The sequence below is a fragment of the Nicotiana sylvestris genome, chromosome 12, assembly GCF_000393655.2.
Source record: "Nicotiana sylvestris chromosome 12, ASM39365v2, whole genome shotgun sequence".
Lineage (NCBI taxonomy): Eukaryota > Viridiplantae > Streptophyta > Magnoliopsida > Solanales > Solanaceae > Nicotiana > Nicotiana sylvestris.
The window spans coordinates 6,944,183-6,972,081 of NC_091068.1; the positions used below are offsets into that span (position 1 = coordinate 6,944,183).

General features: G+C 39.5%; 2 protein-coding genes and 1 long non-coding RNA gene across 8 annotated transcripts; 2 read left to right on the forward strand and 1 right to left on the reverse strand.

Moving 5' to 3' along the window:
• The first annotated feature begins 1,500 nt into the window (after positions 1 to 1,500).
• LOC104219508 (protein phosphatase 2C 29-like) lies at positions 1,501 to 9,107 on the forward strand. Its single transcript, XM_009770203.2, has 4 exons — positions 1,501 to 3,969; positions 6,386 to 6,499; positions 6,891 to 7,155; positions 8,508 to 9,107. Exons 1-4 carry the CDS (start codon positions 1,744 to 1,746, stop codon positions 8,630 to 8,632), a joined length of 2,730 nt encoding a protein of 909 aa, XP_009768505.1. The 5' UTR covers positions 1,501 to 1,743; the 3' UTR covers positions 8,633 to 9,107.
• Positions 9,108 to 11,574: 2,467 nt separating this feature from the next.
• LOC104226789 (protein phosphatase 2C 29-like) lies at positions 11,575 to 27,197 on the reverse strand. 6 transcript variants are annotated; one of them, XR_011404223.1, is made up of 5 exons: positions 24,999 to 27,196; positions 22,572 to 22,685; positions 21,939 to 22,203; positions 20,484 to 21,291; positions 12,123 to 12,210 (listed from the first exon to the last, which is right to left on the reverse strand). XR_011404223.1 is itself a non-coding variant. In XM_070164903.1 (4 exons), the coding sequence occupies exons 1-4, from the start codon at positions 26,952 to 26,954 to the stop codon at positions 12,086 to 12,088; spliced, it is 2,460 nt and encodes an 819-aa protein (XP_070021004.1). In that variant the 5' UTR covers positions 26,955 to 27,196; the 3' UTR covers positions 11,575 to 12,085. The 6 variants fall into 6 exon arrangements, 2 of the variants coding, with proteins under 2 accessions (XP_070021004.1, XP_070021003.1); XR_011404220.1 differs by having other exon boundaries at positions 20,484 to 21,299; XR_011404222.1 differs by having other exon boundaries at positions 12,192 to 12,210; positions 20,912 to 21,299.
• LOC138884399 (uncharacterized) lies at positions 15,662 to 16,732 on the forward strand. The gene is made up of 2 exons (XR_011404590.1): positions 15,662 to 16,032; positions 16,131 to 16,732. It is a non-coding gene; the product is annotated as an uncharacterized lncRNA (long non-coding RNA).
• Positions 27,198 to 27,899: the final 702 nt, after the last annotated feature.

Here is a 27,899-nt window from a genome sequence, read left to right on the forward strand (position 1 = left end):
CATAAGACCTTCCTAGGAACCTTATCGTACGCTTTCTCCAGATCAATAAACACCATGTGGAGATCCTTCTTCTTATCTCTGTACTGTTCCACCATCCTCCTAATAAGGTGGATAGCTTCTGTGGTAGATCGTCCCGGCATGAACCCGAACTGGTTGTCTGAAATAGACACCGTCCTTCGCACTCTCATTTCTACCACTCTCTCCCAAACTTTCATGGTATGACTTAGTAATTTGATGCCCCTATAGTTGTTACAGCTCTGGACATCACCTTTGTTCTTATACAACGGGACCATTGTACTCCACCTCCACTCTTCAGGCATTCTATTAGTCTTGAATATAACACTAAACAATGCAGTAAGCCATTCCAAGCCTGCTCTACCCACACACCTCCACAGTTCAACCGGAATTTCGTCTGGCCCGGTAGCTCTGCCCCTTCTCATCTTACGCATTGCCTCCATGACTTCATCGATCTCAATGTCCCTACAATTACTTAATTCATGGTGACTGTCGGCATTCCTCGATTCCCCAAGTATAATATCCTGATCCCCTTCTTCACTTAGAAGTTTATGAAAGTAGGTCTGCCACCTCCTCTTAATCTGGTCATCTCCCATCAAAACTTTGCCGTCATCATCTTTTATGCACCTCACTTGGTCCAGATCCCGAGTTGTCCTCTCTCTCGCCTTAGCGAGTCGGAATAACTTCTTCTCCCCACCTTTGTTCCTTAGTTCCTCATACAGACGAGCAAAAGCTGTCGTCTTAGCCTCCGTCACTGCCATCTTCGCCTCCTTCCTAGCTACCTTATACCTTTGACTGTTCTCTCTCTTCTCCTCCTCGTCAGTGCTCCCTACTAACCTTAGGTAAGCCGCCTTTTTTGCTTCCACTTTACCTTGGACAACCGCATTCCACCACCAATCTCCTTTGTGTCCACCACAGTGGCCCGTAGATATCCCTAACACCTCTCTCGCCGCCTTTCTTATACAGTCCGCCGTCGTCGACCACATTGTGTTTGCGTCCCCACTACTTCTCCAAGCTCCCATTGCCGATAACCTTCCTTCCAACTCTTTAGCTTTATCCTTAGTTAAGGTGCCCCACCTAATCCTGGGGCGTCCTTGTACTGACCTCTTCTTCCTCCTTATCCTAATACAAATGTTTATCACCAAAAGCCTATGCTGCGTAGAGAGGGTCTCACCTGGGATAACCTTGCAGTCCTCGCACAACCTTCTGTCGCATCTCCTGAGGAGGAGATAGTTAATCTGAGTCTTCGCCACCAAACTTTGGTAAGTAACCAATTGTTCATCCCGCTTCGTAAAACTCGATTTTGCAATGACTAGATCGAAAGCCTTGGCAAAGTCCATCGACGATCATATTGCACGGGCAATTATAATATCAGTCTTGGGTCTGAGGTATATATGTAGTTTATTGTTGCTCCAAGCACTCCCCTTAGCATCTTTCTAGAAATTAAGAAACTACACGAGTAGTCTTCTCTATTTCATTCTTTCGTTTTCCAAAAAATTCATTAGCCCGCAAAAAACATTACAAAATAGATTCCTCCATTCTCTCTCTCTCTAGAAATATTTGTTTCTTCTCTCTCTATGTTTCACTTTCTTTCACAACAAACCCAACAAATTCAAACAACTTTTTCTTTTGCCTCTCTGTGTAACTCTGCTTTTATAGAGAAGAGATATATACATATAACAGTGGTTACTGTTGGGGAGGGGGGGTATGAAATGAATAGAACGTGAAATGGGAGGCGGTTTTTCGTGTTTTACCAACCCGGCGGTGGTGAACCGGACTGAACCGGAGGTAATATTCACGGGCAGCGAACCGCTCGACGAAACCCTAGGTCATTCCTTCTGCTACGTTAGGTCATCCGCCCGGTTCGCTCTCTCTCCGACAAACTCGGACCGGTTCATTTCGCCTTCTCAGTCACTCCGGTTCGATAATGAAGCGGCTCCGTTAAGGACCGAAACCGGATTCAGAGCGATTTCAGGTGCTTCTGTTAGTGCAAATACTTGTACTCCCCGATCGGTCCTCCAACTTGATAATATTTACGACGATGGTACTGGTAGTGTTGTGAATGGTTTTGAAAGTACGTCGTCCTTTAGTGCTTTACCTCTTCAACCGGTTCCTCGAACCGGTTTAAGCAACGAACCGGCTGGTACAATGGAAAGAGAGAGGGCTTTCTTCATGTCCGGTCCGATCGAGCGAGGAGCTCTATCCGGTCCACTAGATTCCGCCGTTCCATTCTCAGCTCCGTTGGGTGGTGATGGCATTTATGTAAAAAAGAGAAAGTTGAAGGGCATTAATGGAATTAAAAAAGCCTTTAGACGGCCGTGGGTGGTGCCAGTGAGAAACTACTTCACAGGTAAAAAGGAAATTAACTGTACACGTGATTATAATGGATGGCATTTGCGTAATAATGTGAATGTTGAATGGGCATTAGGAAAAGCAGGGGAGGATCGTGTACATGTGGTTGTATGTGAAGAACATGGATGGCTGTTTGTTGGGATTTATGATGGGTTTAATGGACCTGATGCACCTGAATTCTTGATGAGTAATCTGTACAAAGCAATGAACAAAGAATTAGAGGGTTTGTTTTGGGATAGTGAAGATACTAGTATTAGTAATAATAACCAAGAAAGCAAAAAAAATGCAAATATAGAAAATGAAGTGATCATTGAGGACTCGAATGAAGCTAATTCGAATCGAGTGAATAAGGAGATGAGTAGCGGGGGTAGGGGAGTAGAAGAAGCTGAGAATGAGGTTAATTTGGATCAGATGGATAAAAGGTGTGAAAAGAAGGTGATATTTCAATCAGAAAATGCAAATATAGAAAATGAAGTGATTGGTGAGGAGTCGAACAAGCCACATTGGAATCGAGGACCTAAGGCCATAAGTAGGGGGGCTAGGGGAGTAGAAGAGGGTGAAAATGAGGTTAATTTGGAGCAGCTAGATAAAGGATCGGAAAATGAAGTGATCATTGAGGTCTCAAACAAACCAAATTCAAATCGAGCAGCTAAGTCGACGAGTAGGGGAGAAAGGGGAGTAGAAGAAGGTGAAAATGAGGTTAATTTGGAGCAGCTAGATAAAGGGTCGGAAAATGAAGCGATTGGTGAGGACTCGAACAAGCCAGATTCGAATCGAGCACCTGATGCCACGAGTAGGGGAGATAAGGGAGTAGAAGAAGGTGAAAATGAGGTTAATTTGGAACAGATGGATAGAGGGTCTGAAAAGAGAGTGACATTTCAATCAGGGGAGATAGAGGTTAGGAGGAGGAGATTGTGGGAATTTTTAGCAGAAGATGAGACAGAGGATGGTCTTGATCTTTCAGGTTCGGAGAGATTTGCATTTTCGGTAGATGATGCATTAAGTGTAAATAGTGCAGGTTCAGCGGTTAATAGGAGGTCGTTACTGTTGTCGAAGTTGAAACATGGTTTGTCAATTAATAAGCACAAAGAGAGTAACAGGTTATTCCCATGGAGATTCGGATTGCAAGCTAAAAAGAAGGTTGAAGTAGGGGAGAATAGAGTGGAGGAAAGGATTGATAGAAGTGAAAGGAAGCGTAAGGTGGGTCCGATTGATCATGAGTTGGTTTTGAGAGCAATGTCAAGAGCTCTCGAAATCACTGAGCTCGCATACTTGGATATGACAGATAAAGTTCTTGATCGGTACCCTGAGCTTGCATTAATGGGTTCTTGTTTGTTGGTTGCTTTGATGAGAGATGAAGATGTGTATGTAATGAATGTGGGAGATAGTCGTGCTATTGTGGCTCAGTACGAGTCTGAGGTGGTTAGTTCTAGTTCAGAATCAGTAGTTCCAGGCAATTGCGAGTTGGCCGTTGAGGGCATTGCTGAAGAACCTGTAGTTCCCGGTGATGAGGAAAATAAGGCGACGAATGAGATACCTATTCAAGCTATGAAGCTGACTGCCTTGCAATTGTCAACTGATCACAGCACTAGCATTGAAGAAGTAAGGTTCCTCGGTTTCCGGTGTTTCCTTCCATGTTTGAAGTTTAATTGATTTATGAGTTATGACATTCTGCTAAGTACTGGAGTACATAATTACTTTACTCTGTAAGAATTACAAAGCTTCAGAATGATGAATTCATGTATATTAGAGTTGTTTCCTTTATCTGGTGCTCCAAAATATGATGGCCCTTGTGCTCATCATTGGCTTTTCTGATCTAAGACGACTTTAGTAGGTTATGAAATTTATTGGGATATAATTTCCAAAATAAAAGCCTCTGAAGCAAAGAGGCCTCAAAGGCTCAAAGTCAGTTTCTTGCTTTAATTATATGCAGAGCTGTATCATATATGTGCCTGCCAAACTGGTTTTTCTGTAGGTCTGGTGCTTTGAATCTTTGGTCACAGTGTATTGAACCATTAAATTTGGGTTGGCAGCATTTAGCTGGTATAGGCAGGTTCTTAGAAACAGTTCAGCATTTGCGATAGTTTGACCCTCTCAAATGGTTCCTTTTCCTATAATCTGTTATTCCTTTCAAGTCATAAGCTTGGTCTTCCTCATTGTACTCACTTTTGCATAAATGACATTAGTCTGAAGAAGGATCCTTAAGCCCAAATCTCTTTCGTTGCCTCTCTCTCTCTCTCTTTCAAATTTAATTAATGTGAGTGTTCCATATTTTCATGAACTTGTGCTTAATCTCTATGAGTGGATCAGGAATGCAGTCAGATCCTTTCCGATATTGATTGCCTTCTAATCTTAAAACTTTCTTAAAATAGAGTGCAATACTGTTCCAAACTTGTGGTTCATGAGTCTTAGGGATATCTTAGAAGGTATAATTTTGCCGCTCTTTAGTGTAATAGTGACAATGAGGAAACTTCATAATTTGATTTCCCTTAGCTCCATTTTTGTCAATATATTTGCCTTGTCTGGACTCTGGTATTCTCTTGTTCATCTAAAAGAAATAATGGGTTTGGAAGCTTCCTGTAAGCTTCTAATATAACTGCTCAAATATAGCTCCTTATACACTAGGTGCCTTCTATACTTGTAGTAAACACTGTATTAGATGGAGCTACTTGAGGGGTGAGATATATATTGATGAATCTTTCTTTTGTTTTCTACTTCTTCCAGCTTCATTTATTCTGCTCTTTTATTCCTGCATCTCTCTATTTTTTAAGCAAACTGTTGTTTGTAACTTTGTAGTTGCCTCAGACCCCACATGTGGGAATATACTATATATGTTGTTGTTTGTAGTAGGATACTGGTTGCAGTTTTCCTTCAGCTATAAAATTCATGTATTGATGTGATGCTATCAACCTTTTTTTTTTTATATTATTTTGTCTTGGATTATTGGACGAAGACGAATATGATAAACTGCTGAATGCCTCAAGTGAGTGAGTTCTCTTTTTCTTTCCTTTTTTTCTTTTTTCCGTTTCCTGTCCAACATTATCATTTGGCAGAAACGTTGCCTATTGGGATTGATGGACAACTCCTACCATGATAAAATGATTTTAACTGAGCTTAAGCGTAGGACCTTTTGGCAATTGAAAAGTTGCCCTCGTCTGTTGTACCTAAGTCTTTTTCTGGCAGAGGAGTTATATGTTAATGTCTTGTTGAGCAGTGAGTCTGCCGGAAGCAGCCTCTCTGCCTTTCAAATGCAGGGGTAAGGTCTCCGTACACTCTACTCTCCCCACCCTCCCCAGACCCCACTTGTGGGAATACACTGGGTATGTTGTTGTTGTTGAGCAGTGAGTGTACAAATAGACATTTACTAACTTTGATGAATATTCTTATTTTTCTCCATTAGCGACGATGCAATGCATCAGATTTTGTACTCCATGGAAAACAAAACTCAAACAATATAATGAGGTAGATAAGTAAAAAGAAAAAGTGAAACAAATGCCTGACATATCTTCTTTTTCTTGTAACATTTGTGAAAGGCTTCAGGCCTCGTGTGTTTGTTGGGCCTTATTTATCAAGACATTAGATGAGCACAAATAATATATAGTGGCTCCAATTTGAGGCCTGCACATTCAAGTTGATCTTTTCCTCTTCTATCTAAATTGCCCCAATACTAATTGCAGTTCACTGATTTTGCTGGTTGTTGAATGAGCTAGTAGCCGTAACAGCACCTATATTGCTGTCACTCATAATTCTGTTCACTCTTTACTCTGACATAACCATTTCTGCATGCCAGATACGGTTAATGATTCTCGTGTTGTCTGTTTCGGTTCTACCAAGTTACAACTTCTCATTGTTGTTAGTAAAGTGTGTTTGACCAATGAATGCAATTGGCTCTGAGTTTCTGTCACATTTGTCATTGTGAATTCTGTAATTTTTAATTGTTTGTTGCTTGTCACATTTTCACATTTGTATTTTAATCAGTCAGGTTATTAAACAGTTTGTTTCTTATAACAATTTCCAGGAAGTTATTAGAATCAAGAATGAACACCCAGATGACTGCAATTGCATTGTTAATGATAGAGTGAAAGGTCGTTTAAAGGTCACTCGCGCTTTTGGGGCGGGCTTCCTGAAAAAGGTTTGTCATTTGCTTTTCTTTCTCCATTCTGGTTTCCCATCCCAAAATCTCAAGCAATTGCATCAAATTGCACATCTGCACATTCGGAGTCTCGTTTTGCTTTAGATATTGTGGCATGGCATCAGAGGACCCTCTTTGACTGTTTCTATTTCTGGTTTGGCCGAAATTTTGTGGATCTCTAGGAGATGGAATGTCATGCACTCTTAGTCCTAGCATTCCATCTAGTACAGAAATATATGTTTCTTCCTATAGTTACTCTGGACATGTAAAGTTCGCCACATGTTTAATTATTTAAATGAACATCCTACGTTGAATTGTTGCTGTAGACTTATATCCTGTTGTGACATGCTTGTTGCCAATCCGCTTAATATTTTGAGATGTGCCTGTGCAGCCTAAATTGAATGATGCATTGCTAGAAATGTTTCGGAACGAGTACATTGGGGATGCTCCTTATTTATCTTGTAAACCTTCACTGCGCCATCATAGACTCTGTCCCAAGGATCAGTTTTTGGTGCTATCCTCTGATGGCTTGTACCAATATTTGAGCAATCAAGAGGTGGTTTGTCATGTGGAGAACTTCATGGAGAAATTCCCTGATGGGGATCCTGCTCAGCATCTTATTGAGGAGCTCTTATTCCGTGCAGCCAAGAAAGCTGGTATATATTCTGTCTAGTCTTTCTGTGCAGAGTTAAGGGTAAAAAGTTACGGTTTTGGTGATTTTTTACGTTTTCAAGTGGCCGCACACCCTTAATTTTTGCTAGGAAATTACATTTAGATTTTCAGATTTTTTACTCTCAATCATCTTTCTCTTTTTCTCCAATTTAGACCAATTCTGTATTAGGTGGGAACACTAAATTGGACCCGCTATGAGTCTGAGACACATTAACATACAATTGCTTATTCTGGATTTATGACCAGATTATCCGCCATAACTTAGTTTGTTTATGTCTACTTCTCTTTAACTGATGGAACAAAGATACGTCTTGAGGTACGAGAAACGTCTTTGTCATTTACTCGTTTAAGCTGCTGCACTAGCTCTGACATTTGATAACTATGAAAAGCCTATGTCAAGAATATTGTTTTGCACTATTTAGTTAGATTTGTAAGCCTCTGAATAGTACATTCTATTCTAATTGAATCGTACTAGTCCTCAGTCCTCACCTTCTGACTTGGGTCTGTGGATTTTGGAAGTCTATTCTTTTGGGGAAGAAACATTAGTAAAAGACTACACTAAATTGGTAATATAACCCACCCTTTCCATGGGTGAAAAATTCCCAAGTTCATCCATCAACCAAATTGGTAATTCCTTTATGCAGGTGTCCATGTAAAGCCTTGGTAAATGTCTCCTTATGTATTGCACCTATGTATTGCTCTGACACCTAGTTCTTTGGATCACTTGGTGGATTGGGTGTATTAATGAAGTGTAGAAATTGATAGATCAGATAACATTGTCAAGATCTCGATAATCCTCTTGCTAAAGAGGGCAAGACATTACGTGGATGATTTATTTCATAGCATAGCTGTTCAGGGATTTCAAGATAAGTTGTCAATCTTCGTTTTCTAGAAGATGCGGCATGGGATTCCCAACTGATCTGTCTGAATATCTAGAAGCTGATGAATCGTCAAGCTGTTTTCTTCTCTTAGATGCTGAAGTTTAACATCAATCAACTATGGCTCAATCCCAAACTAGGGGATTCTGGGCATCCTTAAATTAAAAGAAAGTCCTTTAAACAACTCCAGATGATGTCATTGGTTTCATATCACTTTCTGAAACTTAAGGACTACTAAATACGTTGGCTTCATCTCCACAGTAATCATTGGTTTCTCATTTAGTAGCATCTTTTTTCTCGACCATTTCATTTTATGTATTTTTGCGGTTTAGGTCAAATATGATTTCTGAGTCTGATTTCATGGTTTCTTATGATTGCCTCTCTAAATGACTTGTTTTGGGTTGTGGCATGCAGAAGATTACATGTTTTTCAATTGAATTCTTAATGTTTTCTTGCAGGAATGGATTTTCATGAATTGTTGGACATCCCCCAGGGAGATCGTAGGAAGTACCATGATGATGTTACTGTTATGGTGGTATCTCTTGAGGGAAGAATTTGGAAGTCGTCTGGGAAATACCTCTGAGTTTTTACAATTTTCATGTAATAGTGCGCTGCAATTTTGATCTCTTGAACCAGACAGTCGCTCAAGCTCACTTGCTCCAGTTATCCCCTTGACAAATGCCATAACTAGTGCTAGAAATATGACAAGGCTCGTGAATGTAGAAATTTTGTAGCTGGGATTGCTCAGAAGTCACAACTGCTCCTAGAAAAGAAACAGGGTATCTTCATTTAGTTTCTTTTTAGATTTTGCAAATAGATATTTTCATTCTTTAAGTTCTTTCTTTCTTTCTTTTTGCCCCCATCTCATCTACTCTTTAGAGCCAAAATCAAGTAATTGTGACAGGTGGGTGGCTTAGTTTCTGAGTTCTAGGCGATTTATCTGTATTTTAGAGGTGGATACCCACCAATGCGGTTTACAGAGGAGAGAATTCTTGTTGAGCCCTTGTGTAAAAGTTATCTTGGTAAAGGGAAAGGTACTTCACGTACTTTTTTGCTGATTGCAGTGTCAATATTTCCTTCATTTCTTGCAACACACACACACACCCCTATTACCATCAAAGTCAGTTTTGTACTTGTCAAACCTGTTTGTGTAAAAAAGATTACACCTTTTGGTACATCTGTTGATAGTAGAATATGGGCTTATCCCATGACCAGCTACTGCGGGGTAGTCGAGCGTCGGTGTATACTTGAGCAGCATTTTTCCTTGCATTTACGCAAAGAGATTGTTTTCACGTCTCCGTGCAGGACAACTTACTCGGAGCCTCCTTTGGAGCCTCGAGCAACTGTGAATGTCAAACCTAATCTCCAAATCATCGCTGATGATGTCAAATGCTCTCGAGGACCAACTGTTTTACTTCAGGGCCCGGGGTGTTGACGTTGAAACTGCCAGAAAAAGCTTTGATCTTTTCGTTTGCTGCTGAAGTAGTAGACCATTTCCCAAATGCTTCAATTCGGAAGAAAGTTGAAACTCATATTAGAGAACTGCTAGATCCCTCACGCCCTTAATGCTGAGACGTCGTTGAAATGCGTAGAAATGGCGTGGGATAGCCACTTTTTAACATGGTATTTAGTTTTTATCCAGTATTTTTAATGCTGAGGTGTCCTTAACATTTACACTGCACATGAAGTTAAGGACGCCATGTCCTTAACATTTACACTGTATATATGAAGTTAAGGACATGATGTCCTAAAGTTTGACAACGTAAAGTGTAAATACATGACACTTTGTCCTTAATATTTACACAACATTCATGAAGTTAAGGACATCATGTCCTTAATATTTACACAACACCCATGTGTAGCACAGGGGTATTTTCTTCCGGGCGGGTAAAATTTATTAAGCACTGGCTAAAAAGTAAATACATTTTAAACAGTGGCTAAAAAGTAAAAATATCTCTAATTAGCGGCTAACTGTACACTTCCCCCTTGAAATGGGGGCATTTACATCTATATCCGCTTTTTGTGTCACGTTTTAACTTGTGTCCGCTTTGCAAAAACAAATTGCAAGCGTACCCGTTTTTTCACATAACTTCAGCATACGGGGCTGAAGTAACAAAGGCAATAACATAAAACTTCAGCATTCTAGTAGACGGACCTGAAGTAGCAAGTGTGCTGAACCAAGTGTGCTGAAGTTTTTGTTTTTGTAACTGGCGAACTTCAGCTCTAGAGCTGAAGTTTTTGTTTTGTAACTCGCGAACTTCAGCTCTAGAGCTGAAGTTTTTGTTTTTGTAACTGACGAACTTCAGCTCTAGAGCTGAAGTTTTTGTTTTGTAACTCGCGAACTTCAGCTCTAGAGCTGAAGTTTTTGTTTTTGTAACTGACGAACTTTAGCTCTAGAATTGAAGTTTTTGTTTTGTAATTGTCGAACTTCAGCTCTAGAACTGGTGATGCTAAATCAACTAAGCCTATCAATCTAAAATCAAATGTGGTCAAAGCTGCTGACGAGAAAATCATGCTTCATTAACATTGCTTATCGATATAAAATCTAATACAGTTTGAATCTGTTAATAAAAATCACTCCAGAATTTGCAGTAATATGACTCAAATAGAAGAAAAAGAGAAGAAATCATGATTTCACTGTCTAAAAGAAAACTAAAAGGCACTGGTAAGGAGATTAAGATTAAAAAGACTATGCGCACTATATGAGAATGTTAGTCCTTTGCCCAAAAAAGAAAAAAATATTACCATATTTATGGCAATCATCCCATGAACTGAAGTTCCATATTAGCACCAACAGCAGCAGAGAAAGAAGAAGAAGAAGAAAACGAAGAAGAAGAAGCAAGAGGAGAAAAGGGGCTGAAGTTATTTAAAAAGTGGGTACAAGTTAAAAATTTAAAAAAAAATGGGTCTAGGTTAAATGGAGGCGACCAAATAGGGTGCCCCGTGCAATTTTTACCTTGAAATGTTGCGCATTTTTCTTTCTTAGTTCCGCTGTGTACTAATGATAATGAATGAAAGTCCATTTTCTAATAAACGAAAATAAGTAGTTGTTCAGTGTAATCCTCTTTACATCAAATGTAATTCTTTTTGGTACTGTAGAGATTAATATGGTGATATTTATTTGAAATTACATTGTCTATGCTACTTGAAACATTTTCTGTCTCACTAATCATCCATTCTTGGCTACTTCATATGGGTCTCAAGCTTTTCTGTTACCATTCTCTCTGTGAGATAATAAAAGATGGAATTCAACGTATTCTAGTACTAGTATTGTAACTGATAGGCCACAGGTTCGAGATATGAAAACAATCTCTTTGCGTAACAACAACAAACCAGTAAAATCTCTCAAGTGAGGTCTGAAAAGGGTATAGTGTACACAGACCTTACCCAAGGAAAAACGCCGTTAAGGTATATACCTATGCCAAAAGGTGTAACCTTTTTTACAAGACAGTGGAATGGTTTGAGAAGTATAAAACTGACTTTGATGGTATTTGGGGGGGGGGGTGCGGGGAATGTTGCAAGAAATGAAGGAAATATTGATACTGCAATCAGTAAAAGTCTGTGATGTACCTTTCCCTTTACCCCATTCTATAAGAAAACTTTTTACACAAGGGTTCAACAAGAACTCTCCTCTGTAAACCGAATCCATAATACAGATATATCGGCTAAAACTCAGTAACTAAGCCGCCCACCTGGTCAAAATCACTGTGGCTCTAAAGAGTAGATGAGATGGGGGCAAAAAGAAAGAAAGAACTTGAAAGAATGGAAAGATCTATTCTACTGTGCAAAATCTAAAAAGAAACTAAATGAAGAGATCCTGTTTCTTTCTTTTCTAGGAGCAGTTCTGAGCAATCCCAGCTACTAAATTTCTACTTTTCACGAGCCTTGTCGTATTTCTAGCACTACTTTTGGCTGTTGTCAAGGGTACAACTGGAACAGTGAAATTAAGCTACTGTCCAGCTTCCACCACTGTTCCCAACATCCCAGCTCAAGGGATCTAAATTGCAGCACCACTATACATGGAAATTGTAAAAACTCAGATGTATTTCCCAGATGACTTCCAAATTCTTCCCTCAAGAGATACCACCATAACAGTAACATCATCGTGGTACTTCCTACGATCTCCCTGGGGGATGTTCAGCAATTCATGAAATTCCATTCCTATAAGAAAACATTAACAATTCAATTTAAAAACATGTAATATTTGCATGCCAATCATTTAGAGACGCCATCATAAGATAACCATGAAATCAGAGATTCAGAAATCATAGTTTACCTAAACCGCAAAAATACATAAAATGAAATGGTAGAGAAATAAGATGCTACTAAATGAGAAACTAATGATAACTATGGAGATGGAGCCAAAGTATGTAGTAGTCCTTGTGTTTCAGAAAGTGATATGAAACCTATGACATCATCTGGAGTTGTGTAAAAGGACTTTCTTTAAATTAAGGGTGCCCAGAATTCATACGAGGGACCTAATCACCTAGTTTGGGATTGAGACATAGTTGATTGATGTTAAAATTCGCATTTAAGAGAAGAAAACAGCTTGATGATTCATCAGCTTCTAGATATTCAGACAGATCAGTTGGGGATCTCATGCCACATTTTCTAGAAAACGAAGATTGACAGCTGATCTTGAAATCCCTGAACAGCTATGCTACGAAACAAATCATCTATGTCATGTCTTCCCCTCTTTAGCAAGAGGGTTACCAAGATCTTGACAATGTCATCTATCAATTTCTACACTACATTGATACGCCCGATCCACCAAGTGATCCAAAGAACTAGGTGTTGAAGAAAAACAAAGGTGCAAAAACTCAAATTACAGATAGGAAGACATTTACCAAGGCTTTACATGGACACCTGCCTAAAGGAGTATACTTTGCTGCAATATTTGGTTGATGGATGAGCTTGGGACTTTTTCACCCACGGAAGGGGTGAGTTATATTACCAATTTAATGTAGTCTTATACTAATGTTTCTTCCCCAAAAGAATAGACTTCCACATTCCACAGATCCAAGTCAGAGGGTGAGCACTGAGGACTAGTACGATTCAATTAGAATATAATGTACTATTCAGAGGCTTACAAATCTAACTAAACAGTGCAAAACAATATTCTTGACATAGGCTTTTTATAGTTATCAAATGTCACAGCTAGTGCAGCAGCTTAAACGAGTAAACGATAGAGATGTTTCCCAAACCTCGAGACGTATCTTTGTTTCATCAGTTAAAGAGAAGTAGACAAACAAACTAAGCTATGGCGGATAATCTGGTCATAAATCCAGAATAAGCAATGGTATTGTCAGTGTTTAGAAAAGCGATCGCTTCGTCCTTAAAGCGCGAAGCGACGCGAAGCGACAGTGTATCGCTTCAGGCTGCTCGAAGCGATGCGATCTTGAAAAGCGCGCGCTTCACTAGCTGAAGCGACGAAGCGATGAAGCGACGAAATCAACGAAGCGATCGCTTCTTTACAAAAAGCGATAACTGGCCCTTTTTTATAAAAAAAACAAACTTGGGGTCTGTTTTTTAATTATACAAAATAGACCCCTACATAGTCACACTGCTTCTCCCGTCAAAACAATTAAACAAAGATTGACAAAGGCCTAGGGTTGACCCCTTCTCTCTCAAGCTCAAGCTCAAGCTCAAGCTCGACCACTGCTTCTCCAGTCGACCGGTCCAGGTAATTTCTTTCTCCTTTCTTCTTCATTTCTTCTTCTCCTTTCTCCTTCTCCTTTCTTATTTTTCTTCTGCTTCTCTGCTTATTTTTCAGAAATTTTTTTTCTTTTGCTTCTGCTTCTGTTGCTTCTTCTTCTGCTGCTTCTTCTTCTGTTACTTCTGTTGCTTCTTTTTCTGCGTCTTTTTCTGCTTCTGCTGCTTCTTCTGCTTCTGCGTTATTACTTATTATATTTCAGCATATAAAATTAATTATATATATTTATTATTTTTAGTTTATGTGATTTTTTAAATGTTTTTTTTCAGTTTATATAATTAATTATTATATATATTATTATTATATGTATTTTCAGTTTATTGATTATATTTTTTTTCTTATATCTTAAATAATAGGGATATTAAAATGTCTCAAAGTTCGAAAGAGAAAGACCCGGCTTGGATATGGCGAGAGAACTAATGAGAAGAATATAAATGTTGTATGCAAGTTTTGCAACAAGATTACAACGGGTGGCATTTATCGCTTTAAATACCATCTAATTGGTGGCGATAGAAACGTCACAAGTTGTCTGAAATGTCCACCGGAGGTGAGGGAAGAAATAAAGAATTTTGTTGAGAAGAAGAAGGAGCAAAAAAATCAAATGGTTCATCAACCAATGGTGGCCAATCTTGATGATGATGATGATGATATTGAAGAATTGTCACTTCCAACAAAACGGGGAAGAGATGGGTCAAGCCATGGATCATCGACTAAAGGTCCTATGGATTGCTACTTCTCAAAGAAGCCGGAGCAAAGGGCGGTGGAAAAGATGTACAAAAAATTGCTAAAGACATTTTGAGGGATCGTGCGGTTAGAGCTTTTGCACGATGGGTCTATGATGCCGGGCTCCCCTTCAATTGTGTCAACTATGACACTTTTGGAGACTTTATTGAGGCCGTTGGTCAATACGGACCTGGAATGAAGCCTCCCACTTACCATGAAATAAGAGGTCCTTATCTAAATAAGGAAGTGGAGGAGACTAATAAAATTGTTGAGGAGCATAAAGTTGTGTGGAACAAGTACGGCTGTTCCATTATGATGGATAAGTGGACGGCAAGAACGGGGAAAATGATTATTAATGTGTTGGTGAATTCTCCCCGGGGAAGCTTGTTTCTTGAGTCCATTGATGCTAGTGACTCATCCACTGACCACATCAAAATGTTCACCTTGTTTCAGAATACCATCGAAAAGATTGGTCCAAGCAAAGTTGTTCAAGTGGTCACTAATAATGCAAGTGAAAATAAGAAAGCAGGTGGCATGATTGAAGGAGCGTACAAGAATGTCTATTGGACTCCATGTGCGGCTCATTGTATCAACTTGATGTTCGGGGACATTTTCAGGGAAAAACCCTTCTCTACAGTTTTTGGCCAGGGCGTTAGGTTACATTCTTATATTTCTCAGCGGCCCTTGTTATTGAATATGATGAGAAGATTCACCATGCAAAAAAATTTGGTGAAACCGGGCAAGACAAGGTTCGCCACTGCTTTCTTGACTCTGCATAGTATCCACTGTCAAAAAAACAATTTGAGAAAGATGGTCACTTCAGAGGAATGGAGCAAGAGTAAATTTGCAAAGGAAAGTGCGGGGAAAGAGGTTGCACGCATTATTCTTTCTTATTCTTTTTGGAATAATGTCCTTCATGCTCTTAAAATTGGTGGCCCTTTGGTTAAAGTACTCCGTTTGGTGGATGGGGAGCAAAAACCATCAATGGGCTACCTCTATGAAGCTATGGATAGGGCCAAGGAGACTATTCAAGCATCATTCAGTGATGAGCAGAAATATGCAAAGGTCTTTCAGATCATTGATGCAAGATGGGATGAGCAACTTCATAGACCTTTGCATGCAGCTGGACTTATTCTGAACCCATCACTCTTTTATGAGTAGCATGAGAAGAATTCATTGGCTAAAGAAGTGTGGACAGGATTCCATCAGGTTGTTATCAAGTTGAACCCAGATGAAGACTTGCAAGAAAAGATAGTAGATCAGCTTGCTATTTACAAGGCAGCTGAAGGACTTTTTAAGCTCCGACTTGCTATTAAACAAAGAACGACGAAGTCGCCAGGTGACCAAGTGTTTCTATATTTTATAGCTCTAACTTCAATGTATTCTTTATACTTATTAACTCTTGAACATTTTTTTTGACTTCTATAGTTGAATGGTGGGACCAATATGGTGTAGAGACTCCGGAGCTACAGGCTTTCGCCATCAAAGTTCTAAGTTTAACTTGTAGCTCATCTGGATGTGAAAGGAACTGGAGTGTTTTTGAACACGTGAGAAATAAAAAGAATTATTTCGTATTTTGAGATAAAGTAAATTATATCTCAATTGTCCAAACTCCTACTAATTAGTTGACACATCTTTTTTGCAGATTCATACAAAGAAAAGGAATCGACTAACCTTGAAGCGCCTCCATAATCTAGTGTTCATAAAATACAATAGAGCATTGAGGCGTCGCTACAACCACCGCAATATAATTGATCCAATTCTTTTGGACAATATTGATGAGGCTAATGAGTGGCTAACCGGAGTCCCCGAAAATTGCGAAGGTGAAGAAGTATTTGAAGGCGACTCCGATTTCACTTGGGGTGATGTTGCGGTTGGTAGTGGAGTTGGGGAAGATCCTTATGGTTTAAGGAGATATACTCCAAGTTCAAGCTCTATTAGGAAGGGGAAAAGTGTGGCTACTACAAGTCGACCCTATCCCTAATTGATGAAGATGAAAGTGATCATGAAGAGGAGGGGGAAGAAGAAGATGACGAGCAATATGAAGATAATAGAGGAATTCAAGATTTTGACAATCTTGAAGAATAAGAAGAGTAGAAGAATAAGATGTTGATTCTAGTAATTTAGTAGCTTTGATTTTGCTTGTCCTATGGTTTGTGGATGATTTGGTGGTACCTAGTACCTACTTTTAAGTATTTAAATTGAAGTTTTTGATTATTTATAATTTTACATTATGTTTTTTAAGAATTGCGCTTCACTTTAATAAAGCGTGCGCTTCGCTTTTGAAGCGAAGCGAGCCCTTGTCGCTTTTTTGCGCTTCGCGCTCTCAAAAACACTGGGTATTGTTAGCGGAAACGTAAAAGAAAGAACACAAGATTTAACGTGGTTCAGATCAAAATAATCCTACGTCCACCAGAGAACAGTTGCCTTTTTAATATTAACAAAGGAAGGGGAGAGTTCCCAATTACACTTAAGAGAATTTCTCTCTTAACTCTCTACTCACTACAATGTGTTGTATTATTTTTGGGATGGTTTCTACAAATGAAGGAGTGCATCTATTTATAGAGGTAAAGACCTCCTCTTGATGTCATTGGTGACATCAAACTACCTCCTCTTGATGTCATCAACTCTTTCCACCAACTCTTCCAATTGGCATGCCATTGTTGACTAAACATAAACCAACACCTTCAATCTCCACCTTGGTTTGCGTTTCGAGCGTGCTTGTGAACAACTCTGGCCAAAACTTCTAAGCTTACTGGGCAACCCCGTTGTAAGAAACAAGAAGAATCAAACCATTGTTGAACATACCACCTCCACCTAACAACTGTTCTCTTCGGAGTTGCATCAGTTGATGCACACCCCCGCCAAGTCCTTGCAGTGTGCAAACTTAGCGAGTGGGACTATCTTGGTCAACATATCTGCAGCATTATCGTCTGTGATAACCTTCACGACCTTGATAGTTCCCTCTTCAACAACATCTCGAATAAAATGAAATCTGACATCAATGTGTTTAGTGCGCTCATGAAATCTCTGATTTTTCATTAGATGAATAGCACTCTGACTATCACATCTAAGAGTTGATTCCAGCTGAACCAAACTCAATTCCGCTACTAAACCTTTCAACCAGATAGCTTCCTTCACCGCCTCCGCTGCTGCCATGTATTCTGCTTCTGTCGTAGACAAAGCGGCAATCGACTGCAGAGTCGACTTCCAACTAACGGCACTGCCAACGAGGGTAAAGATGTATCCAGTTGTGGACCTTCTTCTGTCAAGATCTCCTGCATAGTCAGAATCTACATAACCGAGAATTGAAATACCTCCACCACTTTTTCGAAAGGTCAGACCAACACCAGAAGCTCCTTTGAGATATCTCAATATCCACTTGACAGCTTCCCAATGCCTCTTTCCTGGGCTGGACATGTATCTACTTACCACACTTACAGATTGAGCAATATCTGGACGTGTGCATACCATAGCATACATAATGCTACCAACTGCACTGGCATAAGGAATCTTTGACATATGCTCCACCTCATCCTCGGACTGAGGCATTTGTAACTCTGAAAGTTTAAAATGAGGAGCTAATGGTGTACTTACAGGCTTGCACGTATGCATATTGAATCTCTTGAGAACCCTTTCAATATACCTCTTCTGAGAAAGATGTACAACACCGTCTTCTCTTGAAATCTCCATACCAAGGATTTTCTTTGCAGCTCCTAAATCCTTCATGTCAAATTCCTTACTCAACAGTTTCTTCAAAGCATTTATCTCTGTAATGTTGTTAGCAGCAATAAGCATATCATCAACATACAACAGTAAATAAATCATTGAGTTACCAGACATCTTCTTGTGATACACACAGCTATCAAATGCACTCCTTGAGAATTCATGTGTAGTCATGAATGCATCAAACCTCTTGTACCACTGTCTAGGGGATTGCTTCAAACCATACAAAGACTTCTTTAGTTGGCATACGTGATCTTCTTTTCCCTCAGCTAGGAAACCTTCAGGCTGATCCATATAGATTGTCTCTTCTAGATCACCGTGTAAGAAAGCAGTTTTGACATCAAGCTGTTGAAGCTCCAAGTCAAATTGGGCAACCAATGCTAGTAGCACGCGAATTGAGCTATGCTTCACGACCGGAGAGAAAATCTCATTGTAGTCAATTCCCTCCTTTTGGCTGAAACCTTTTGCAACCAATCTCGCCTTGAACCTAACATCTTCCACTTCAGAAATTCCCTCTTTCTTTCGGTAGACCCACTTGCATCCAACTGTCCTCTTCCCCTTTTGTCTTTTCACTAAGACCCATGTCTGATTCTTGTGAAGAGACTCCATCTCTTCAGTCATGGCTAACCGCCATTGTACAGCATCCTTGCAAGAAGTTGCTTCAATATACGAGGAGGGCTCCAGATCCTTAATCTCTTCTTGTGCAGCTACGAACGCATATGCAATCAAGTTTGCTTGATCTATAAGGCGTTCCGGTTCTCGTGTCTGCCTCTTCTCCCTCCCCTTCGCAATTGTGTATGGTTCATTGACAGCAAGTTCTTCAAGGTCTACATCTTCTGACTCATCTTTAACCTGAGTCTCTTGATCCTTTTCCTTGGCAAGCTCCACCGGAAGCTCCACCTGCTCGTCGTTCTTGTTTCCTGAAAACTCCACGGAAACTTTACGGGGATCAAGTATAGAGGATTCATCAAAGGTGACATCTCTACTAACTATAAATTTGAGTAAAGACAAACACCAAAGTTTGTACCCTTTTACTCCATCCACATACCCTACGAATATGGCCTTCTTAGCCCTTGGTTCAAGCTTTCCTTCATTAACGTGATAATAAGCTGGACACCCAAATACTCGTAAGTATGAATAGTTAGAGGGTTCACCTGACCATACCTCATTCGGAGTCTTAAAGTCAATTGCCGATGCTGGAGATCGATTGACAATATGAGCAGCAGTGTGAACTGCTTCAGCCCAAAATACTTTGGACATTTTGGCTTGTAGGAGCATACAACGAGCCTTTTCAAGAAGAGTTCTGTTCATTCTCTCGGCAACTCCATTCTGCTGTGGGGTATGCCTGACAGTCCTATGTCTTGAGATCCCATGAACCTTGCAGAATTCATTAAACTCTTCATTGCAAAACTCCAAGCCATTGTCTGTGCGAAGATACTTGATTTTCCGCTCCATTTGATTTTCAACCAAAATCTTCCACTCTTTAAATGCTTCAAAAGCATCACTTTTTGCCTTCAAAAAATGCACCCAAACCTTTCGTGAGAAATCATCAATAAAAGTGAGAAGATACCTCTTTTTGCCCTTCGATGGAAGTTTAGAGGGACCCCATAAATCTGAATGGAATGTAGTCTAGCACTCCTCTTGTCTTGTGTTTGCCAGTGCTGAAGCTGACCTTCTTTTGCTTCCCTAGAACGCAGTGCTCACAGAAGTCAAGTGTGTTGATCTTCTCACTTTCCAAAAGGTTGCGATTGCTCAACATCTCCAGTCCACGTGCGCTCATATGACCCAGTCTCATGTGCCATAGTCTTGCCTTGTCATCATTAGATAACTGCACTGTAGATGCATTTGCAGAGCCAACAATGGTGCTTCCGGCCAATGTGTAAAGGCCGTTCTCCAGCTTGCCTTTCAGCATGACTAAAGAACCTTTAGTCACCTTTATAGTTCCTGCTTCGCTCATGTACCTGTAGCCTTGTTCATCCAGAGTACTCAGGGAGATCAAATTCTTCTTCAGATCAGGAACATGACGGACTTGTGTAATAGTCCTCACGACTCCATCATGGCAGCGAACCCGAACTGAGCCAATGCCAACTATTGCACAAGTTGCATTATTGCCCATTACTACGGTTCCTCCACTTTTCTCATAGCTGCTAAACCAGTCTTTTCGGAACGTCATATGCAGAGTGCAAGCAGAGTCTAACACCCATTTGTTTCCATAACTACTATTATTATTACACGATGTTGTTAGTACATAATCATTATCAAAATCATGTACCTGTTCAACTGTGGATGCACTCGCCTTTTCCTTGGACTTTGACATTGGGCAGTCTCGTTCAAAGTGCCCCTTCTTGCCACAACCCCAACACTCTGTATTCTTCTTGTTCACACGAGACTTTGATCTGTGCTTTGATTTGCTCTTTCCCTGTTGGCTAGTCCGGCCTCTCACAAAGAGCCCACTTGCCTGGTCATCTCTATCTCCTTCAATGTGCCTCCGCACATCACTAGAGTTAAGTGCCTGCCGCACTTGCTCAAGCTTGATAGGCTCCTTGCTATACATCATTGAATTCTCAATATCACGATATCCTGAAGTCAATGAAAATAGCAAAGCACATGCAAGCGTCTCCTCCTCCTTTTTAATTCCTGCAATCTGTAAGTCCATGACAAGTTTATTGAACGCATCTAAATGATCTTGTAACGAAGTACCTGACCCCATCTTAAATGTGTGAAGACGTCGTTGTAACAACATCCTTGTTGTCACTGATCGGTCTTGGTATAGCCCTTCTAGCTTTTTCCATAACTGTTTGGCCGTCTCTTCGGTACCCGTACTCACTTCACAAAGCACGTTAGGTGCAAGGGATAGTTGGATTGCACTCAATGCATCCCCTTTAATCTTCTCCTTGTCGGGAGCTGATATATCCTTAGGATACTTTCCGTCAATAGCATGGATTGAACATTTCCTCCGCAGTAACGCCATCATCTGGATCTTCCAGATATTGAAATTGTTGCGTCCACTGAATCTATCAATTTCAAACTTCATGGAACTCATCTTTGCTTGTTCTTCCTCCTTGGATCGTTAAAGAATCCTGTTGTTCTGATACCAATTGTTAGCGAAAACGTAAAAGAAAGAACACAAGATTTAACGTGGTTCGGATCAAAATAATCCTACGTCCACCAGAGAACAGTTGCCTTTTTAATATTAACAAAGGAAGGGGAGAGTTCCCAATTACGCTTAAGAGAATTTCTCTCTTAACTCTCTACTCACTACAATGTGTTGTATTATTTTTGGGATGGTTTCTACAAATGAAGGAGTGCATCTATTTATAGAGGTAAAGACCTCCTCTTGATGTCATTGGTGACATCAAACTACCTCCTCTTGATGTCATGGTTGACATCAAAGGAGGAAGCTTCCTCCTAGCATCCACACCAACTCTTCCAATTGGCATGTCATTATTGACTAAACATAAACCAACACCTTCAGGTATGTTAATGTGTCACAAAATTGGAGTGGGTCCAATTTAGTGTTCCCACCTAATATAGAATTGATCTAAATTGGACAGCAAGAGAAGATGATTGAGTGTCTGAAAATAAAAATAAAAATAAAAATCTGAAAATCTAAATGTAATTTCTTAGCAAAAATTAAGGGCGTGCAGCCACTAGAAAACGTAAAGAATCACTAAAACAGTAACTTTTTACCCTAACTCTGCATAGAAAGACTAGACAGAAAATATACCAGCTTTCTTGGCTGCACGGAATAAGAGCTCCTCAATAAGATGCTGAGCATGATCCCCATCAGGGAATTTCTCCATGAAATTCTCCACATGACAAACCACCTCTTGATTGCTCAAATATTGGTACAAGCCATCAGAGGATAGCACCAAAAACTGATCCTTAGGACAGAGTCTATGATGGCGCAGCGAAGGTTTACAAGATAAATAAGGAGCATCCCCAATGTACTCGTTCCGAAACATTTCTAGTAATGCATCATTCAATTTAGGCTGCACAGGCAGATCTCAAAATATTAAGCGGATTGGCAACAAGCATGTCACAACAGAATATAAGTCTACAACAACAATTCAACGTAGAATGTTTGGCGAACTTTACATGTCCATCCAGAGTAACTATAGGCAGAAACATATATTTCTTTACTAGATGGAATGCTAGGACTAAGAGTGCATGACATTCCATCTCCCAGAGATCAACAAATTTTCGGCCAAATCAGAAATGGAAATAGTCAAATATTCCTCTGATGCCACAATATCTAAAGTAAAATGAGGCTCCGAATGTGCAGATGTGCAATTTGATGCAATTGCTAGAGATTTTTGGGATTGGAAACCAGGAAGAGAAAGAAAAGCAAGTGACAAACCCTTTTCAGGAAGCCCGCCCCAAAAGCGCGAGTGACCTTTAAACGGCCTTTTACTCTATCATTAACAATGCAATTGCTGTCGTCTGGGTGTTCATTCTTGATTCTAATGACTTCCTGGAGATTGTTACAAGAAACAAACTGTTTAAGAACCTAACTGATTAAAATACAAACATGGGAATGTTACAAGCAACAGACAATTAAAAGTTACAGGTTTCACAATGACAAATGAGACAGAAACTCAGCGCCAATTGCATTCATTGATCAAACACACTTTAATAACAACAATGAGAAGTTGTAACTTGGTAAAACCGAAACAGACAACACGGGAATCATTAACCGTATCTGGCCAGCAGAAATGGTTATGTCAGAGTAAAGAGTTAACAGAATTATGCATGACAGCAATATAGGTGCTGTTACGGCTGTTAGCTCATTCAACAACCAGCAAAATCATTGAACTGCAATTAGTATTGGGGCAATTTATATAGAAGAGGAAAAGATCAACTTGAATGTACAGGCCTCAAATTGGAGCCAACATATATCATTTGTGCTCATCTAATGTCTTGATAAATAAGGCCCAACAAACACACGAGGCCTGAAGCCTTTCACAAATGTTACAAGAAAATGAAGATATGTCAGGCATTTGTATCACTTTTTCTTTTTTACTTATCTACCTCATTATACTGTTTGAGTTTTGTTTTCCATGGAGTACAAAATCTGATGCATTGCATCGTCGCTAATGGAGAAAAATAAGAATATTCATCAAAGTTAGTAAATGTCTATTTGTACACTCACTGCTCAACAAGACATTAATATATAACTCCTCTGGCAGAAAAAGACTTAGGTACAACAGACGAGGGCAACTTTTCAATTGCCAAGAGGTCCTACGCTTAAGCGCAGGTAAAATCATTTTATCATGGTAGGAGTTGTCCATCCATCCCAATAGGCATCGTTTCTGCCAAATGATAATGTTGGACGGGAAAATGAAAACAAAGAAAAAAAAGAAGAGAACCCACTCACTTGAAGCATTCAGCAGTTTTATCATATTCATCTTTGTCCAATAATCCAAGACAAAATAATATAAAAATTAAAAAGGTTGAGAGCATCACATTAATACATGAATTTTGTAGCTGAAGGAAAACTGCAACCAGTATCCAACTACAAACAACAACAACATATCCAGTATGTTCCCACATGTGGGGTCTGAGGCAACTACAAAGTTACAAACAACAATTTGCTTAAAAAATAGAGAGATGCGGGAATAAAAGAGCAGAATAAATGAAGATGGAAGAAGTAGAAACAAAAGAAAGATTCATCAATAGATATCTAACACCTGAAGTAGCTCCATCTGATACAATGTTTAATACAAGTATAGAAGGCACCTAATGTATAAGAAGATATATATGAGCAGTTATATTAGAAGCTTACAGGAAGCTTCCAATCCCATTATTTCATTTAGATGAATAAACGAATACCAGACAAGGCAAATATATTGACAAAAAAGGGAGCTAAGGGAAACCAATATTATGAAGTTTCCTCATTGTCACCATTACACTAAATGGCAAAATTATACCTTCTAAGATATCCCTAAGACTCGTGAACCACAAGTTTGGAACAGTTTGTGCTGTATTTTAATCAAGAATGAACACCAAGACGACATCGGAAACAATATCGGAAAGGATCTGACTGCATTCCTGATCCACTCATAGAGATTAAGCACAAGTTCATGAAAATCTGGAACACTCACATTCGTTAAAATCTTTGAGAGAGAGAGAGGCAAAGAAAGAGACTTGGGCTAAAGGGGGAGCATCTCATGCCGCGTGATACATGCTTCTTCAGATTATTGTCATTTATGCAACAGCAGTAAAGAATGAACCTACTAAAATGAGGAGGACCAAGCTTATGACTTGAAAGGAATAACAGATTATAGGAAAAGGAACCATTTGAGAGGGTCAAACTATCGCAAATGCTGAACTGTTTCTAAGAACCTGCCTATACCAGCTAAATGGTGCCAACCCAAAAATTTAATGGTTCAATACACTGTGACCAAAAGATTCAAAACCAGTTTGGTAGGTACATATATGAATGTAATTAAAGCAAGAAACTGACTTTGAGGCCTCTTTGCTTCAGAGGCTTTTATTTAGAAATTATATCCCAACAAATTTCATAACATACTACATTCAATGATCTTAGATCAGTAAAGCCAGTGATGAGAAAAATAGCATCATACCTTGGAGCACCAGATAAAGGAAACAGCTTTTAATTTACATGAATTCATCATTCCGAAGTTTTGCAATTCTTACGGAGTAAAATATTTATGTACTCCAATATTTAGCATAATGTCGTAACTCATAAATCAATTAAACTTCAAACATATAAGGAAGCACCAGATACAACCCATTGAGTAACAAAGAAACCGAGGAACGTTACTTCTTCAATGCTAGTGCTGTGATCAGTTGACAATTGCAAGGCAGTCAGCTTCATAGCTTGAATAGGTATCTCATTCGTCGCCTTATATTCCTCATCACTGGGAACTACAGATTCTTCAGCAATGCCTTCAACGGCCAACTCGCAATTGCCTGGAACTATTGATTCAGAACTAGAACTAACCTCCTCAGACACATACTGAGCCACAACGGCACGACTATCTCCGACATTCATTACATACACATCTTCATCTCTCATCAAAGCAACCAGCAAACAAGAACCCATTAATGCAAGCTCAGGGTACCGATCAAGAACTTTATCTGTCATATCCAAGTACGCGAGCTCAGTGACTTCGAGAGCTCTTGACATTGCTCTCAAAACCAACTCATGATCAACCGGACCCACCTTACGCTTCCTTTCACTTCTATCAATCTTTTCCTCCACTCTATTCTCCCCTACTTCAACCTTCTTTTTAGCTTGCAATCCGAATCTCCATGGGAATAACTTGTTGCTCTCTTTGTGCTTGCTAATTGACAAACCATGTTTCAGCTTCGACAACAGCAACGACTTCCTATTAACCGCTGAACCTGCACTATTCACACTTAATGCATCATCTACTGAAAATGCAAATCTCTCCGAACCCGAAAGATCAAGACCATCCTCTGTCTCATCTTCTGCTAAAAATTCCCACAATCTCCTCCTCCTAACCTCTATTCCCCCCGATTGAAATGTCACTCTCTTTTCAGGCCCTTTATCCATCTGTTCCAAATTAACCTCATTTTCACCTTCTTCTACTCCCCTAGCCCCCCTACTTGTGGCCTTAGGTCCTCCATTCCAATGTAGCTCATTCGAGTCCTCACCAATCACTTCATTTTCAATATTTGCAATTTCAGATTGAAATATCACCTTCTTTTCACACGTTTTATCCATCTGATCCAAATTAACCTCATTTTCAGCTTCTTCTACCCCTCCATCCCCCCTACTCATCTCCTTATACACTCGATTTGAATTAGCTTCATTCGAGTCCTCAATGATCACTTCATTTTCTATATTTGCATTATTTAAACTAGCATTTTTTTCGCTTTGTTGGTTATTACTACCACTACTAGTATCTTCATTATCCCAAAACAAACCCTCTAATTCTTTGTTCATTGCTTTGTACAGATTACTCATCAAGAATTCAGGTGCATCAGGTCCATTAAACCCATCATAAATCCCAACAAACAGCCACCCATGTTCTTCACATACAACCACATGCACACGATCCTCCCCCGCTTTTCCTAATGCCCATTCAACATTCACATTATAATCACGTGTACAGTTAATTTCCTTTTTACCTATGAAGTAGTTTCTCACTGGCACCACCCACGGCCGTTTAAAGGCTTTTTCAATTCCATTAATGCCCTTCGACTTTCTCATTTTTACGTAAATGCCATCACCACCCAACGGAGCTGAGAATGGAACGGCAGACTCTAGTGGACCGGATAGAGCTCCTCGCTCGATCGGACCGGACATGAAGAAAGCCCTCTCTCTTTCCATTGGACCAGCCGGTTCGTTGCTTAAACCGGTTCGAGGAACCGGTTGAAGAGGTAAAGCACTAAAGGACGACGTACTTTCAAAACCATTCACAACACTACCATTACCATCGTCGTAAATATTATCAAGTTGGAGGACAGATCGGGGAGTGCAGGTATTTGCACTAACAGAAGCACCTGAAATCGCTCTGAATCCGGTTTCGGTCCTTAACGGAGCCGGTTCATTATCGAACCGGAGTGACTGAGAAGGCGAAATGAACCGGTTCGAGTTTGTCGGAGAGAGAACGAACCGGGCAGATGACCTAACATAGCAGAAGGAATGGCCTAGAGTTTCGTCGAGCGGTTCGCTGCCCGTGAATATTACCTCCGGTTCAGTCCGGTTCACCACCGCCGGATTGTTAAAACACGAAAAGCCGCCTCCCATTTCACGTTCTATTCATTTCATACCCCCCTCCCCCAACAGTAACCACTGTTATATGTACATGTCTCTATAAAAGCAGAGTTACACAGAGAGGCAAAAGAAAAAGTTGTTTGAATTTGTTGGGTTTGTTGTGAAAGAAAGTGAGACATAGAGAGAGAGAAGAAACAAATATTTCTAGAGAGAGAGAATGGAGGAATCTATTTTGTAATGTTTTTTGCGGGCTAATGAATTTTTTGGAAAACAAAAGAATGAAATAGAGAAAGACTAGTGTAGTTTTTTGATTTCTAGAGATGCTAGAGTAACAATAAAGTTGTCATTGTGTCGCTTATAATAAATTATAAGTTCGAGTAAATCAGCCATAATCAAAGATTATAGTAATATAGATAGAATTCTTCTTCACCCATTGATGGCTATCGGATAAAATTCACAAATATCTATGTTTCGCTCCTTATAATTGAAATATAAAAACTATAATAGAATTTCACTTGTGAAATTTGAAACGTCATAATCAACAACAACAACAATCTAGTAAAATCCCATTAGTGGAGTCGGAAGAGGCTAATATGTACGCAGTTGAAACGTCATAATATTCGCGCTATTTCTATAACTCTTTCTCCCTTAATAAGCCTTATTCGGGCTGAATTCATAATAGTTAGGACACTAATGCAATAATAAACACCAAATAAAAAACTAAAAAATAAGAGAGAGAAACAAAATATATATTGTAGGAGTAGTAAACTTCATCTAAGTAAGTTTATAGTATAATAGTATTATTTTCATGTATATTATTGGTGGATAACTATTTTTCACTTTAATCATGTCGATGTTATTAATTCAAAGTCTTATTGGATAAAGCCTAATTAAAGATTAACCCGATTTCTTTCAATTAACTTTACTTCTTAAATATGTGAACTCAAAACCTCTAATTCGTTTTTTTTTTTCAAAAAG